At 40.3% G+C, this 14822-nt stretch overlaps 1 protein-coding gene across 1 annotated transcript in view; it reads right to left on the bottom strand.

Annotated features, from left to right (window-relative positions):
* Window positions 1-14822, bottom strand: part of GTF2F2 (general transcription factor IIF subunit 2) — a 331921-nt gene that overhangs the window by 301905 nt on the left and 15194 nt on the right. Inside the window, exons 2-3 of the mRNA XM_089678738.1 lie at window positions 11954-12027; window positions 2488-2506 (exon numbers count right to left, since the gene is read on the bottom strand). Coding sequence (XP_089534864.1) covers window positions 2488-2506; window positions 11954-12027 — 93 coding nt within the window. The remainder of the gene's footprint in view (window positions 1-2487; window positions 2507-11953; window positions 12028-14822) is intronic.

Below are 14822 nucleotides of genomic sequence, written 5' to 3'. Positions count from 1 at the left end.
CACCACCATGCTTGACTGTAGGCAAGACACACTTGTCTGTATACTCCTCACCTGGTTGCCGCCACACATGCTTGACACCATCTGAACCAAATAAGTTTATCCTGGCCTCATCAGACTACAGGACATGGTTCCAGTAATCCATGTCCTTAGTCTGCTTGTCTTTAGCAAACTGTTTGCGAGCTTTCTTGTGCATCATTTTTAGAAGAGGATTTCTTCTGGGACGACTGCCATGCAGACCAATTTGATGCAGTGTGCGGCGTATGGTCTGAGCACTGACAGGCTGACCCCCCACCCCTTCAACCTCTGCAGAAATGCTGGTAGCGCTCATACGTCTATTTCCCAAAGACAACCTCTGGATATCACGCTGAGCACATGCACTCAACTTCTTTGGTCGACCATGGCGATCCCTGTTCTGAGTGGAACCTGTCCTGATAAACCACTGAATGGTCTAGGCCAGGGCTTGAAAAAGCCGCTCGCCAAATGCGAGGGGAAATCCTTGTGTGGAGAGCACAGATGAAGCGGCTCCACCTGCGCCCCAAGCCTCATTGTGAAGCAGAGTTCTGGTTTCCGACTTCTTCTTCGGCACCGCCATTACACTGGCAGCGCCGCTGAGGGGACAGGTGCAGGAGAGGTCCGCTCTCCTCTGCTGAGAAGATCCATTATGAGAATAGGAGATTAACGGTGGCAATAGTAATATTAAGCTTATATAAAAAGGTACAAATGTCCCTTGAAAAAAAAAAAAAAAAAAGAAGCAGCAAATTAGAGTCAGTCCCTTCAAAGGGGTATTCAGTAAATAAATAAAAGCTGAATTAGAAAGATAAAAACAAATACATATTAATACAGCTCTGTATTGATTAATTCATCATTTAATGTATTTTTCTTTTTACATGCAAGCACAGTATGTACCTATAATTTAACCTGGTATCAGCCCCTGTACAGCAGAGTCCAGACTGGGAGAAGGAGAAGCAGCACAAGAAGCCAATCACGTGTGCTGCAGTGCTGATATATCCTGTACATCAGGAGGATACGGCTCTCCCTGTGTAATCATTGGGCTCTGTGCTCTGTATATAATGAGAATGTGGCTCTCCCTGTGTAATCATTAAATTATCATCAATGAAAAATGTTTACTACAGGTTTAAAGCTGTAAAACTTGATATTTTGATTGCACCATATTGCTATTAAGCTATTGCCGTTATGTTTAAATTGACATAATAAAGTTATGTTATAATTGCAGTTTTTTATATTTTGGACTCTTTTATTTTAAAGAAAAATTTAATTTCATAAGCTTTAAGGGGGCGTGGTTGGGGACAGGGCTGGGGGGCGGGGTTGGAGGCGGGCCTGGGCAAGGTTGGCTGTGGTAACTGGTGGAGAGTAAGGTTTGTAACTGGCTAGTAGGTCTAGACTCGAAATTTTAAGCCCTGGTCTAGGCCACCGTGCTGCAGCTCAGTTTCAGGGTCTTGGCAATCTTCTTAAAGCCCAGGCCATCTTTATGTAGAGCAACAATTCTTTTTTTCAGATCCTCAGAGAGTGCTTTGCTATGAGGTGCCATGTTGAACTTTCAATGACCAGTATGAGCGAGTGAGAGCGATAACACCAAATTTAACACACCTGCTCCCCATTCACACCTGAGACACTGTAACACTAACAAGTCACATGACCCCGGGGAGGGAAAATGGCTAATTGGGCCCAATTTGGCCATTTTTACTTAGGGGTGTACTCACTTTTGTTGCCAGCAGTTTAGACATTAATGGCTGTGTGGTGAGTTATTTTGAGGGGACAGCAAGTTTACACTGTTATACATGCTGTACACTCACTACTTTACATTGTAGCAAAATGTCATTTCTTCATTGCTGTCACATGACAAGATAGAATAAAATATTTACAAAAATGTGAGGGGTGTACTCACTTCTGTGAGATACTGTATATAAATAATGCTTCCAAGATCAAGTGCTTCTGCGTTTAAATGTACTTGTATTTACATGCATTCTGAACATCTATTCTGCACCTGAGTGCAGAGAATTCTATTGTCTCTAAACATAGCTAAACTAAAGGCTCCTAAATGCAGGTAAACTTACAGTGTGAATAAAGCAACGTGCACACTTGGGTTTTTGTACAAAACCTACCTGCGAGAATGCCAGCAGGGCCAATCGCATGTAAATGCCACATAATGATTACATGTGAGCGGCATTTAGCTGCGGGAGCCAACAGCCTCCCAATATGTTCAATAGGGCTGCCTTTTGCAGCTACTCGCCTGGGGCTCCTGCTGGGGTTCTTGCAGGAACACGCTGCTGGGCCAAAATGCAGATGTGAATCTGGCCTAATACCATTTCAAATCATTACATGCATTTATATAAATATATATAAATGCATATAACTATATGTATGTCATTGTTAGTGTGAATGAGGCCTTAGAAAATCATGGAAAAATTACACATTGCAAATCTGTATGTCCCATTACATAGGTTTTCCAATACAAATGAAACCTACCTCTGTTTTTCCTTGGTTCCTGCAGAAAAGAAATGAAAATAGTACATTATTGAGAATAAAGCAGTACAATTTAAAATAAGTATATTAAAGGACAACCATTCAAATAATGCAAAAAACTATCACAGAAGATCGACAAAGGTTAAAAACTGAAAAAAAGAGGAAGATTAAAAAGGATATTAGAAAAAACATTCTTCACACAAAAGGAAACAAAATTGTTTAGCAGAGGCACAGGACATTTATATCAACATAATGTAAATCAAGGCAATCATTTAGTAAAACTCCTTTACACCACCTCCAGCAAAACAAAAGTTTTGAGAAAAGGCTCTATAGGACACTATAGGATCAGGAAGAAAGAATGGAATTCTGGAGGACAGCCTTTTGCTGGAAAGCCCCACAGACTGGGCTGTAGATCTAACAAGCGCATTAACTCTTTATTATCTAAATACAACAAGTAGCTTTCCAAACAGTAAATAATAAGAACCTTCTGTGCTCGGAAACCTATTAGGAACTAGTAACCTAAAGTAAGCTAACACCTGCACCTTATTACCTGAAAGTGAGAAAAGCTAAAAATACAAACAAATATAGTGTAGCGCTCTATTAAATTAAACAGATATAAAACTAAATAGTGAACCAATCCCTAGTGGGATAAGTGAAAAAATTGTGAATATATAAATGGTCTATATCCGACCTATTGTGATCCAAAACTGCAAAAAACAGTGCTGGATAATCCAGATCTCAAAAGTGAAAAACTAAATGCAATATGTCAATAATAAGTGAAACACACACGTGATCCCAGCACTAGGGGACAAGTAACTACAAATGGTGAGAAAAGTGCTCAGTGTTATAAAACACTCAAAACAACATATATAAATGTGTAATAATGAATGATGATAATAGTAACAAATGATAAATATAGAACCCCTATAAAAATACAATCTGAAACATAAAAGACAAAAAACAATGAATAGTAATACTTTCAGTGGCAAAATAGACAAAAATGAACAAATAAATCCCCATAAATAACCTATGGCGTTATTGTGTAATTGCAAAGTTAATATTGGAAGTTTTTCTCTGCTGATCACAAATTGTATTTTAAAAAAAAAAATATATATATATATATATATATATATATATATATATATATAATTTTTTATTTTTTTTAACAGATTGCCATGAATTCATGTGGGAAAAAACAGGAACATTTATGAATGCTTCTAAGGAGGATTTGGGCAACCTGATTTGAGTGACTGAGTTTCTGAAAAAAGTTTATTTTAAAAACCTTCAGACCTTCACCAACTGCAATGCATGGAGTACACCTGGTCATTCCCCTTATTCTGAAGTAAAGGACAAAGTAAATGCTAAAAGGATAGCACCACATACCATCTAATAAGTGCTGTGCAACTAGGTTCAGTGACTGATGTGTTTGAGATTTTCTTTGCCACTCCTTTAGACAGAACGTTTAGTCTATAGCTATAAAGTTAAGAAAGAATTGTTTGTATTGGGGAGAAATCATCTAACTCACACTGTGGATTCAATCAGATGTATTTCAATGCAGTCATTGTAGAAATATTGCTATACTGCTGTTCCAAACAGTGAAGAAAAATGCACGGTTTGATTATAACAAAATATCTCAGCAGCTGAGAGATTATGCACTGATTGTTGGGTAGCAGAGTATTTGATTACCATCTTTGCCAAGTTCTTTTGTTCCACCACTGAAAATTGCCCCTCTAAAGGCCTGGGACAAAAGCTAGGTTATTTAATATTAACAACAGCAGCATGTGCCCTGATAAAAGGGTATTGTATTCATACAACTCCATAAAACTAAAGAAACCAAAGGAAAAAAAACACAATAGGGGTCTCTTGCAAGAAGGAACCTTCAAATGAAGATCCACTGGTCTCAGGCAGCATGCACAAGACTCTTGGAGTCCACATGGAAAAAGGCCATTCTGAAGAAAAAAATTAATAGTGGGGCTGAACAGATGTACAGTACTTTGAGAGGTCAGGCATTGCCAAACTACCCGAGTTCACGAGGGCATGTTGTATGCATTTATAAACTGCAAGTCTAAAAGGGCCTGACATACTTCACTGCTGACTTTAAGCTGAAGTCCAGGCACAAAAACGGCTTTCCTTTAAATGTATTCCTCATTAGCAACACAGGATACATATCTACTTTGGGTGAACCAAATGCCTTTGCAAACCCAGTTATTACCTTGTAAAAGCAGTAGTGACATCATCACAGTGCTGCAGTCTGTGCAGGGTGCAGAACTGGGAGAGTGACCCAGCAGACCCCACCACTATAGGCTGTCTGCACAAACTACAGGATGAGGTGACGACAAGAGCAGTCACCCTGCAGAAGGAGAGACAGACAGGGTGACTGGTCTTTGTTATAAGCTATTATACAGAAGCTAAGTTTCACATAGGAAAGATGCACAGATCTGAAAGAAATACACAAGCACACCAAATTCAAATTACAAAACCCATCCCCATATTTAGACAATAATTGCTTATCCCAGAGTTCAGCTTTAAGTGTTTAAGTGGTTCTAAAGGCAGAAAGATTTTTTTTTTACCTTAATGCTTTCTATGCATTAAGGTAGCATACCTTTTGCATGCAGCTCCCCCCCTCTCTCCCCCCCTTCCCAGCCCTCCTAAACTGTTACCTGAGCCTGATCTCGATGCATCGATGTGCATGAGAGCAGCAGCTCTCTAAGCTCTCCCTTTCCTGATTGGACAATCACAAGCCATTGAGAAAAAAGTGGGGGCAGAGCTGACTTGGGAGCAAGCATGCATGGGTGCCCCTATTGCAAATGGCTTGTTAGGAGGGCACTCAACAGAGGGGAAAGGCCAGGAGCGCAGGAGAGGGACCCAAGAAGAGGAGGACCAGGGCTGCTCTGTGCAAAATCACTTTAAAGTAGAACAATGGACACAAACGACATATACTGTACACTCACCGGCCACTTTATACCTGTTCAATTGCTTGGTAACACAAATTGCAAATCAGCCAATGACATAGCAGCAACTCAATGCATTTAAGAATCAAGACTTGGTGAAGACGACTTGCTGAAGTTCAAACTGAGCATCAGAATGAGGAAGAAAAGGGATTTAAGTGACTTTGAATGTGCCATGGTTTTTGGTACCAGACGGGCTAGTCTTAGTATTTCAAAAGCTGCTGATCTATTGGGATTTTCACGCACAACCATCTCTAGGGTTTACAGAGAATAGTCCGAAAAAAAAATATCCAGTCAGCTAATTTGGACAATAGCAGATTGGAAAAATGTTGCCTGGTATGATGAGTCTTAATTTCAGCTGCGACATTAAGATGTTAGGGTCAGAATTTGACCTAAACAAGATGAAAGCATGGATCCATCCTGCCTTGTATCAACGGTTCAAGCTGGTGATGGTGGTATAATGGTGTGGGGGGTATTTTCTTGATATACTTTGGGCCCCTTAGTACCAATTGAGCATTGTTTAAAAGCCATGGCCTACATGAGTATTGTTGCTGAACATGCCCATCCCTTTATGACTACAGTGTACCCATCTTCTGATGGATACTTCCATCAGGATAATGCACCATGTCACAAAGCTCAAATCATCTCTGGTTTCTTGAACATGACAATGAGTTCACTGTACCCCAATGGCCTCCACAGTCATCAGTTCTCAATCCAATAGAGCACCTTTGGGCTGTGGTAGAACTGGAGATTTGCATCATGGATGTGCAGCCGACAAATCTGCAGCAACTGCGTGATGCGATCATCTCAATATGGACCAAACTCTCTGAGGAATGTTTCCAACACCTTGTTGAATCTATGCCAAGATGAATTAAGGCAGTTCTGAAGGCAAAAGGGGGTCCGACCCAATACTAGCAAGGTGTACCTAATAAAGTAGTCAGTTTGTGTATATGCTGCAGTCTGTAAACAGAATTAACACAGAAGTATTGTTTTAATAAGTCTACCAAACTCAATACTAATCAATTTGTATGAAGTTTAAAGTAAATTTGGAAGAGTAACTATGGAAGATGGGGATGAAACTCGTATTTTATGCAAATAAACAGGTATTTTATAGGGAATCCATTAACTCTATATAAATCTAGATAAAGAAGCACATTGTTGATAAAACTCTGTGGCTGATCAGAAACCTATCTTTGTGGAGTAAACCTAGCTTGGTCTAAGTGTACATTGGCCAAGAGTGAATCATTACCAATAGCCAAAGGTCTGGTAGGGATTGCTCACAAAGGAAACTGGATGATACCTGGTGTGCCCCCCCCCCAATTAATTGCCTAGTCTCAGGAGGACATAAATAAATGTTATATTTTGAGAGAGAAGCCCTCTTCTCTGGTATTCTTGATGAACACAAATGGGAAGCAATGAGATCCACAATTATGTAAAATTATACATATATATGAATACATCTAGTCTATATTAGAGATCAAGTTGGGCATTCTCCAAACTCATCTACAGTATTTTCAAACATGAAAGTCATGCCATGAATGATGCACCCTCAGCAGACTGGACTAGAAAATAGTGCCACAAAGTAAACACAGGGATGCTAGTGACATCAGTTCTCACATATAGACACATACCCATATTAAGTCAATGTTCCACTAACTGGCATATCAGTATGGATATTAAAATTATACTAAACCCAGGACCCTGCATTCACTATATCTGTTCTCCCACAGTACACTGAACATGGAAATGCAATTATTTTAATAAATATAAACTAAATACCTTTTCTCATCAGCAGTTAGAGCAGTCTTGTGACTTCAGCAATGCTTGTAGGAGGAGTTTTCTTTCTGCTCTAGGAAGATGTGAAACCCCTGACCCTCTGTCTGGACAGTGCTAATTGGCTCTGTGCTGATCACATGCACTCTCCCAAAAAAAAAAATCTCTCTAGCAACACACCAAACTGAGCATGTGTATGGGACTAGGGATTCAGTCTGTAACAGGTGGCCATTTCAACAAGAGGAGGGGCAGAGAAGAAAGGATCAAACAGACTTTTTACACACTGTAGAAGATTAACCCCTTAGGTTCCACAGTGAGGATAACAAGCATGATTTACTGCAAAAACAGACTGATTTTACTGTTGTTGGTTTAGTAACACTTTAAACCACTTCCTACAACCCCAATCTTTCAAAAACTGAGTTCATGATAGTTCCTACCCCCACCCTGTGCTCTTCGCAAACTTTTCCTGTGAGATTAATAGCACAACTATCATTCGTTCCCTTCGTATCAGGATGCTATGTTTAATCCTAGACTCTGCTCTCTCCTTTCAGCCCCACATCCAACCACTGTTCAAATTTTGCTGTCTTCACCTCCCTAAATTTTTTTTTTTTTTTTTTTAATATATCCCTTTATAACCTTAGACACTATCAAGATAAAAATTCTCTCTCTTGTTATCTCTCGCCTTGACTAATGCAACTCCCTTGTCACTGTCCTACCTTTACACAGGCTATCCTCCCTTCAGTCTGTTATGAATGCAACTGACAGACTTACCTTACTAGCTGCTCAGTGTCTGCCAGTCTTCCCACTGGCTTCGGATTGCCCAATATATAAAATTCAAAACATTAACAACTTACACCATCCACAACTCTCAAACTTCATCTCAAAATATCAGCCAAACCATCCACTTCAATCCTTCCAAGACCTCCTGCATTCTATCACCATTGTCCACATCTCCCATGCTTGCATAGGACTTTTTCAGAGCCTCCCTCATACTCTGGAATTCCCTACCCAAACTAAGTGCCTCTTCCTATTCTTTCTGCCTTTGGTCAATCCGTGGAAACTCATCTCTTCTGGAAAGCCTATCCCACATCTAGCTAGTAACAATCTTCATTTCTCAAACAGTTCATCCCCACATGGTTGTTATATTTTTTATCATTTCCAATCTATTTAGATGGTATGCACTAATGAGCAGAGCCTTCCTAACACTTTTGTCCTGAATTGTATTGTAACTGTGCCATCTCCTTATTTTGTAAATCACTGCACAAACTCCTGGAAACTATAAATCTTGCATAATATTATAATTTAGAGGGATCCTTGATGCCACGCCTATTTTCTATTGACATCTTGTTCCTTACAAAGTACAGTACATGCTGCAGACAGGCTGAATGTAAACAAAGCAGCATATACAGTAAACTGATCTGACTAAATGGTAACAGCAAAGTTTGGCAAAGAATAGAAAGTGGTAAGGCAGCCCTCAAAATTCCCACTCGCCCACCCGCATTGGGTGAACAGATATAACGTGGGGTCGAGCAGCACTGGGAGTAGGGGTGGGTGGGAAGGGCAGTAGTGGGGGGACAGTTACAGGCACCGATCTGCCTGTATGGCTTTTAATGAAGTAGCTGAGAGCCTCAAAGAGAAAGGAGAATTGGCTTCCAGCTGCTTCATTGAAAGCCATACAGGGAGATCAGTGCTGGTAAATGTCCCCACTGATGCACCAATCATCCCTAATCGTTTTGTTTCTTTCTGCCCCCCCGTGTCCTCTTCAGTGCCCAGTCCCTACCCCCATCCTCCGCACCAATAGGATAGGAGGGAGGCAGGATTTGCTCTGCCTCCCCTGTGCCCACACTCCAGTACGTGCCGTGCAGCTTCGCAGAAGAGGATGTGTGGGTGGGAAATTGTACACAAAGAAGCCGGAAGCTCTGTGATGCTTCTGACTGAGCATGTGAGCCGGGAGCTATTCATGTGAGTCTCTTTCTTTCTTTCCCTCCCTCCTTTACTTCTTTTCCCTCTCTTCCTTTACTCCTTCCCTTTTTTTCCTCCCTCCCTCCCTTCACTCCTTTCCTTTTTTTCCTCCCTCCCTTCCATTCTTCCTTTCTCCCTCCCTCCATTTCTTTCCTTCTTTTCCTCCCTTCCCCTTCCTTTCCTCCCCTCCCTTTCATTCCTTCCTTCCTCCCTTCTGTCGCAAACGTGCGCGCCAGAGACTGACGCAGTCTGCCATTTTGTTAAGAGTAGCATGTTATTCTCTCATTCTCCTTCCCCCTCCGTTCCTGAGAGGCACAGTGACAGATGTGTGTGTGTACTGTTTATGGGTCACTGGTCTGCCAAGGCATTTCTAGCTAGGTGCCGAGCTGTCTGTGAAAGCTGTATCCTTTCTCACCTAGGAAGAGATAGGACCAGCTTTCCCAAGAGAGCTGGAGTCTCACTGGCCAAAGTACCTGCGTAATTTCACGCCTCGTGAAGGGATAGCGGAGCCTTCCCAGGAGTTGAAGAGGGACTCTTAGCTAATAAACCTACCTCAGCGTAGGTGAAAGAATTAGATGAACACTTCTCAAATCAATTTTTCCCCTATGTCTCATATCTTGGAATATGAGAGACTTACATAAAAACTGGACACCTCGTCAGATGGCCAATGAGCAGGCGAACAGTTTGATGGGTCACTCGCTTATCTCGGACCATCAGGGAAGCCGAAACATAGAACTTGTGAACCGTGCAATATATAATTTCATAATTCATATCTAAATAATCCCCAGACTTGTCTGCATAATAATATACCCGCTTGTGAACTGTCGATTGTACAGATGGAAAGTTATGGACCAGAATATGAATTATGAAAGATGTGGGTTCCAGTTTAGGGGGTCCGCCGACGATCCCTCCCTAAACAGGGGATTGGTCTTTAACTTCAGAACCACCCCCTGCTGGGAAACTTTAAAGCAGGATGTCAAGCCTAAGAGTGGTAAGTTTGAAGACATCTCCCATTATTAACATCAATATACCACCTGGAGAGACCTGTGCCTTTTGCTCTGAAACGTGATCTGCTTCCATCCAAGGCTTAATGGCAAGTATCTTAACCCTTTAACTTCTCCCTGTTATCTCCCTGCTGTGCTGTTTTCTATATATATATATATATATATATATATATATATATATATATATATATATATATATATACACATCTCTATCTTAGTTACATCTTCTCTGTAAATATTTTTATTGCACCTGTTTGACCTTTTAGTAATAAATCTCTCTTTCTGAAAGTGTTGAACTGTTTCTATAGCTCTTAATTGCAATTTACGAATCCCTGCCTTTAAAGAGACGCTACTGTTTGTTTTAACCCTCTGTATAACAGGCCTGTATTATGACCAGGTTATGCAGTCGATTATAACAACCATTATAGTGTTATAGCTGAGCGCCGAGTTTCCTCTTTCTCTGATCGAAAAGGAGGTGGTGGCAGTGTGAAGGGGTTAATTGCATAATTACCCATATCCAGTAACAATCGATTCAGGCTGCTGGCACATCGATCGGTATCCATTAGCTGGAAAATCATTGTGCAGGGTGCAGCTGGGTGTGGCATTGTTACGCACGTCACATCGCGGTTGTAGATCGGTTAGCCCTTCGGTCACGAGTTTGGTGAGTAGGTCTGGGGTCTGATGCCGCGATCGTGACACCTTCCTCTTCTTTCCTTCCTCCCCTCCCTTCACTCCCTTTTTTCCTCCCTCCCTTCCAATCTCCCCTCCATTCCTCCCTCCCTTTTCTTCTTTCCTTCTCTCCATTCCTCCCTCCCTTCATTTCCTTCCCTTCCTTTATTCTGCATAAAACATTTAACAGTGCCATTTCATGAGATAATTTATTAGAGCGTATTAATGACGGAATTAGGGGTGGGGGAGGGGAAAGGTTGGGTGGGGCAACTGATGGCAAGCAACTCTTAAGTTCTGGCTAGTAGCTCAATTTTGAGTCCCTGTGGTTAAGAAATTATCACAAAAGTTGCTAATATTATCTGGCTAAGGTATTTTAAAAGAACTGTGATCATTTAGGCCAAACTTGGACATTTTTTTCAACCAAAAATTGTTTTATAACAACTTCAAGGGAGAAGATATAATGGTAAAAGAATGTTAAAAGAACCGATTTAATCTTACAATTACAGTTTTTCTCCATATAAACGGGTGACCTTGTCATTTAAAGCAGAACATCATTCTCATACACTGACTATTTTTAATCTTTATTCGGCTAGCATTAGTAAGTAGATAGGAAAGTACATCATAATTACTTGTTTTAAACTTTTTTTCTACATTTCTTCAGCTACTTCCTGGTTTGATGCCATACATTCCAGGAGTCTGCAGGGGGGGGTTTTCTAAGCTAAATAAACCCTCCTGCCTACATGCTTGAGCTAAGGGCAGATGGATTCGAGGAAGTAAATTCTAAACAAATTATCTTCCCTTGCTTGAGACTGCCACGGCTAGAAATGCTAGGGGGTGTTTTTCAAACTGGTTTCCCAGTAAAATAAACCATGGAGACATAGATGGATGGCTTAGTTTTTTTAATTTTATAAATTAATTAAAGAGTGTTTTTGGCTTGTGGAGGTCAGATGCAGTGTAGTTCCGCTTTAAACCTCAAAAAAAGCCAACGTAAATAAATATAGAATTATTCACTCAAAAGGTACACCATAGCAACACAAAACTCCTCTTCAACCATATTTAGAGCTAAGGTTTGACATCACCAACAAACGTCAATTGCGCAATAAAAAGGCTTACTTGACAATCCTAAGCTTTCCCACTTCACCCCTTCCTGAGGCCTTCGCCCACTGCTGTGCCAAGTACTTCGGAAGCTGCAGAAAGAAAAACACATCCATATCATTAAATAAGCAGTTAAAAAAACCAAAATACAAACACCCACATACCCTAGAAAACTTTTCTGTGATGCTTCTTTGTGAACAAAAAAATGATGACAGTGTTTAGAAATGCAGATGACCCAAATGTTTGTTCTTTCAAAATGTAAATGTCTAAAATTTCTATATTTAGACATTGCATATCTGTCTCTTTCAGCTGATAGATGTCTGTTCTATTTGAATTTCAAAAGAAACATTTGTGGAATAAATGGGAAAAGCATCAAAGCATCTCAGTGTTTATCTGCTCAGTGCCAATTTCCAATCACAGATCTGCAAATGGTAAACTGGACGCCAGCAGAACATTTCAGCACTTGACACCTCCAAAAGGAATATCATATAGTCAATTCCCTAGCTTACCTAAAATGCCGTTTTACTTAACCATTAGCCGCCCAGCCTATGGCCAGATGGTGGCGGGCAAAATCCCTCAGCGTTCCGGGTGGACGTCATATGGCATCCTCCTGGGCATGCGCAGTTTGCACGCCTGCAGAGCCACACAGCAGCGCGATCTGTCACCGGCCGTGTACCTCGGACATGGCTGATGAGAGATCTGAGAACTGCCCCGTTGCCGGTACCATGTGACCTGCTGTGACCAATCACAGCAGGTCACATGACAGTTGTATACAATGGATGGCTTCATTCATGCCATCCATTGTATACTAGTGTGCCTAGCTGTCAATGGTCACAGCGATCACATGCACAAGCTGGGCCAATCACAGCCCAGCTGCGTCATGTGATTAGCCGTGGCCAAATCACAGCTAAGCACAAAAAAAAAAAGCCCTGAATGAATCGATGCATTCAGGTAAATGCTTGCTTATAGCAAAGTTATTCTTTGCTATAAGCAAATTGTGTAAACAAAAACAAAAAAACCACTGATCACTTCCCCAAAGTAGTGCAATGTTACTATGGTCAGTGTCCCTGACCACCGCCATGCCAGTTATATGATGACGCTGTACTGCACTGGTGACAGTATGTTAAAAAAAAATAGTGAAAATAATTGTTTAATTTTTTCATTTTCCAAAAAATGAAAAAAAAATACAACTTCAAAAAACTCGCCATGCCTCTTATGAAGTACGTCGGACTGTCTATATTGCAAAAAGGGGTCATTTGGGGGATATCTGTACTGTTCTGACATTCTAGGACCTCAAGAAATTAGATTGGCTGTCAGTACTTCAGGATTGATCAATATTCAGATCTATACCATAGTTTGTGAACTCTATAACTTTTCTACAATCTAAATAATACATCCTAATTTGGGTTATTTTCACCAAAGACATGTAGCAGAATACATCTCGGCCTAAATTTATGAAGAACAAATATTTATTTGCAAAGTTTTATAACATTTCAAAATGTTCAGTCTTTTTTTGTTAATTCAGCAAAAAATTAAAACACCAGTGGTGATTAAATACCACCAAAAGAAAGCTCTAGTTGTGTGAAGAAAATGATAAAAGATTAGTTTGGGTACAGTGTTGTATGACCGCGCAATTGTCAAAGTGTGAGAGCGCTGAAACCTAAAAAATGGCCTGGGCAGGAAGGGGGTAAAAGTGCCCGGTATTGAAATGGTTAAACTGCATTTTAATTAAACAAATGTCCATCATTATATGGAAAAACAATAATACTATATAATAAATGCATGTCCATTTAGGGCTGGTTCACACTACATGCATCCCAGTGTTTTTTTTCCTGCATCCAAAATGCACAAAGTAGGTTTCCTGGTTTTCAATGGCATGGTTCACACCAGAGCTTGCAGTTACAGCGTGTTCCAGTTCCGCAAAAAATAAATAAAGCAGAACATGTTTTATGAGCAGAACAGAGCATTTTTCCTGTACTGAACTGTACTAAAACGTGGTAAAATGCATCAAAAATGCACTGGACCCAAAAAAAAAAAAAAGCATCGAAAACACATAAAACATGCGCCAGTAGAAACGCATCTGGACTGCGTTTCTATTTTGTAAAACCAGCCCTTAATGAACTAAACACATCATATTTAGGTTCCCTTGTTCATAAAAATATTCCCGAATACTAGCAATGCACCAAAATATCGGCAGACAAAATGTATCAGCCGGAAATAATGTTATTGGCATTTTGCAGAAAAAAAAGTGCAGATAATGGCCACCGAAAGTGCATGATTTTATCTCGATTTTACCACGCTTAGGGTGCTTTTTTCATAGGTCATGTGACTAAGAAAACCGCAACACGTGTGCGTTTGTTATGGGGTTTCAATGTATTTCAGGCCTGACTCACACTAAAGCAGTTTGAGTTTTGCGTTTTTGCATGCATGTTTTTGATACATTTTATGATGCGTTGTTTGAATGGGGTTTCTTTTGGCCAACTTGTTGCTGGGTAGAATAAAAATGCACAGCAAATCGAAAACGCAACACGTACATTTTTGTGTGTTTTTGCTGCGTTTTCAATGCATTTCAGTAGGGATGCACTGAAATATCGGCAGTGGAAATGTATTAGTGTTTTATGGGTTTTCAATGCATTTCAAGCCTGGTTTACCAATTTACCAGTTTGCATTTTATCTGTTTTGCGTTTTTGCATGTACATTTTTGATGCATTTTTTATGCACTTTTTCATTTTTTATTTTGCCAACTTGTTGCTGGACAGATTAAAAATGCATCAAAAACGCAACGTGTGCATTTTTGATGCATTTTCAATGCATTTCAAGCCTGGTTTACACCAATGCAGGTTGCATTTTTTTCCGTTTTGCAGTGCTTTTTGCGTTCAATGCATTT

This window comes from Staurois parvus, unplaced genomic scaffold, assembly GCF_062004578.1.
Source record: "Staurois parvus isolate SC_StPar_1 unplaced genomic scaffold, SC_StPar_1.0 ptg000017l, whole genome shotgun sequence".
Taxonomy (NCBI): Eukaryota; Metazoa; Chordata; class Amphibia; order Anura; family Ranidae; genus Staurois; species Staurois parvus.
Note: the sequence above shows the minus strand (reverse complement) of the source record. Positions and strands in the feature narration are given on the sequence as shown.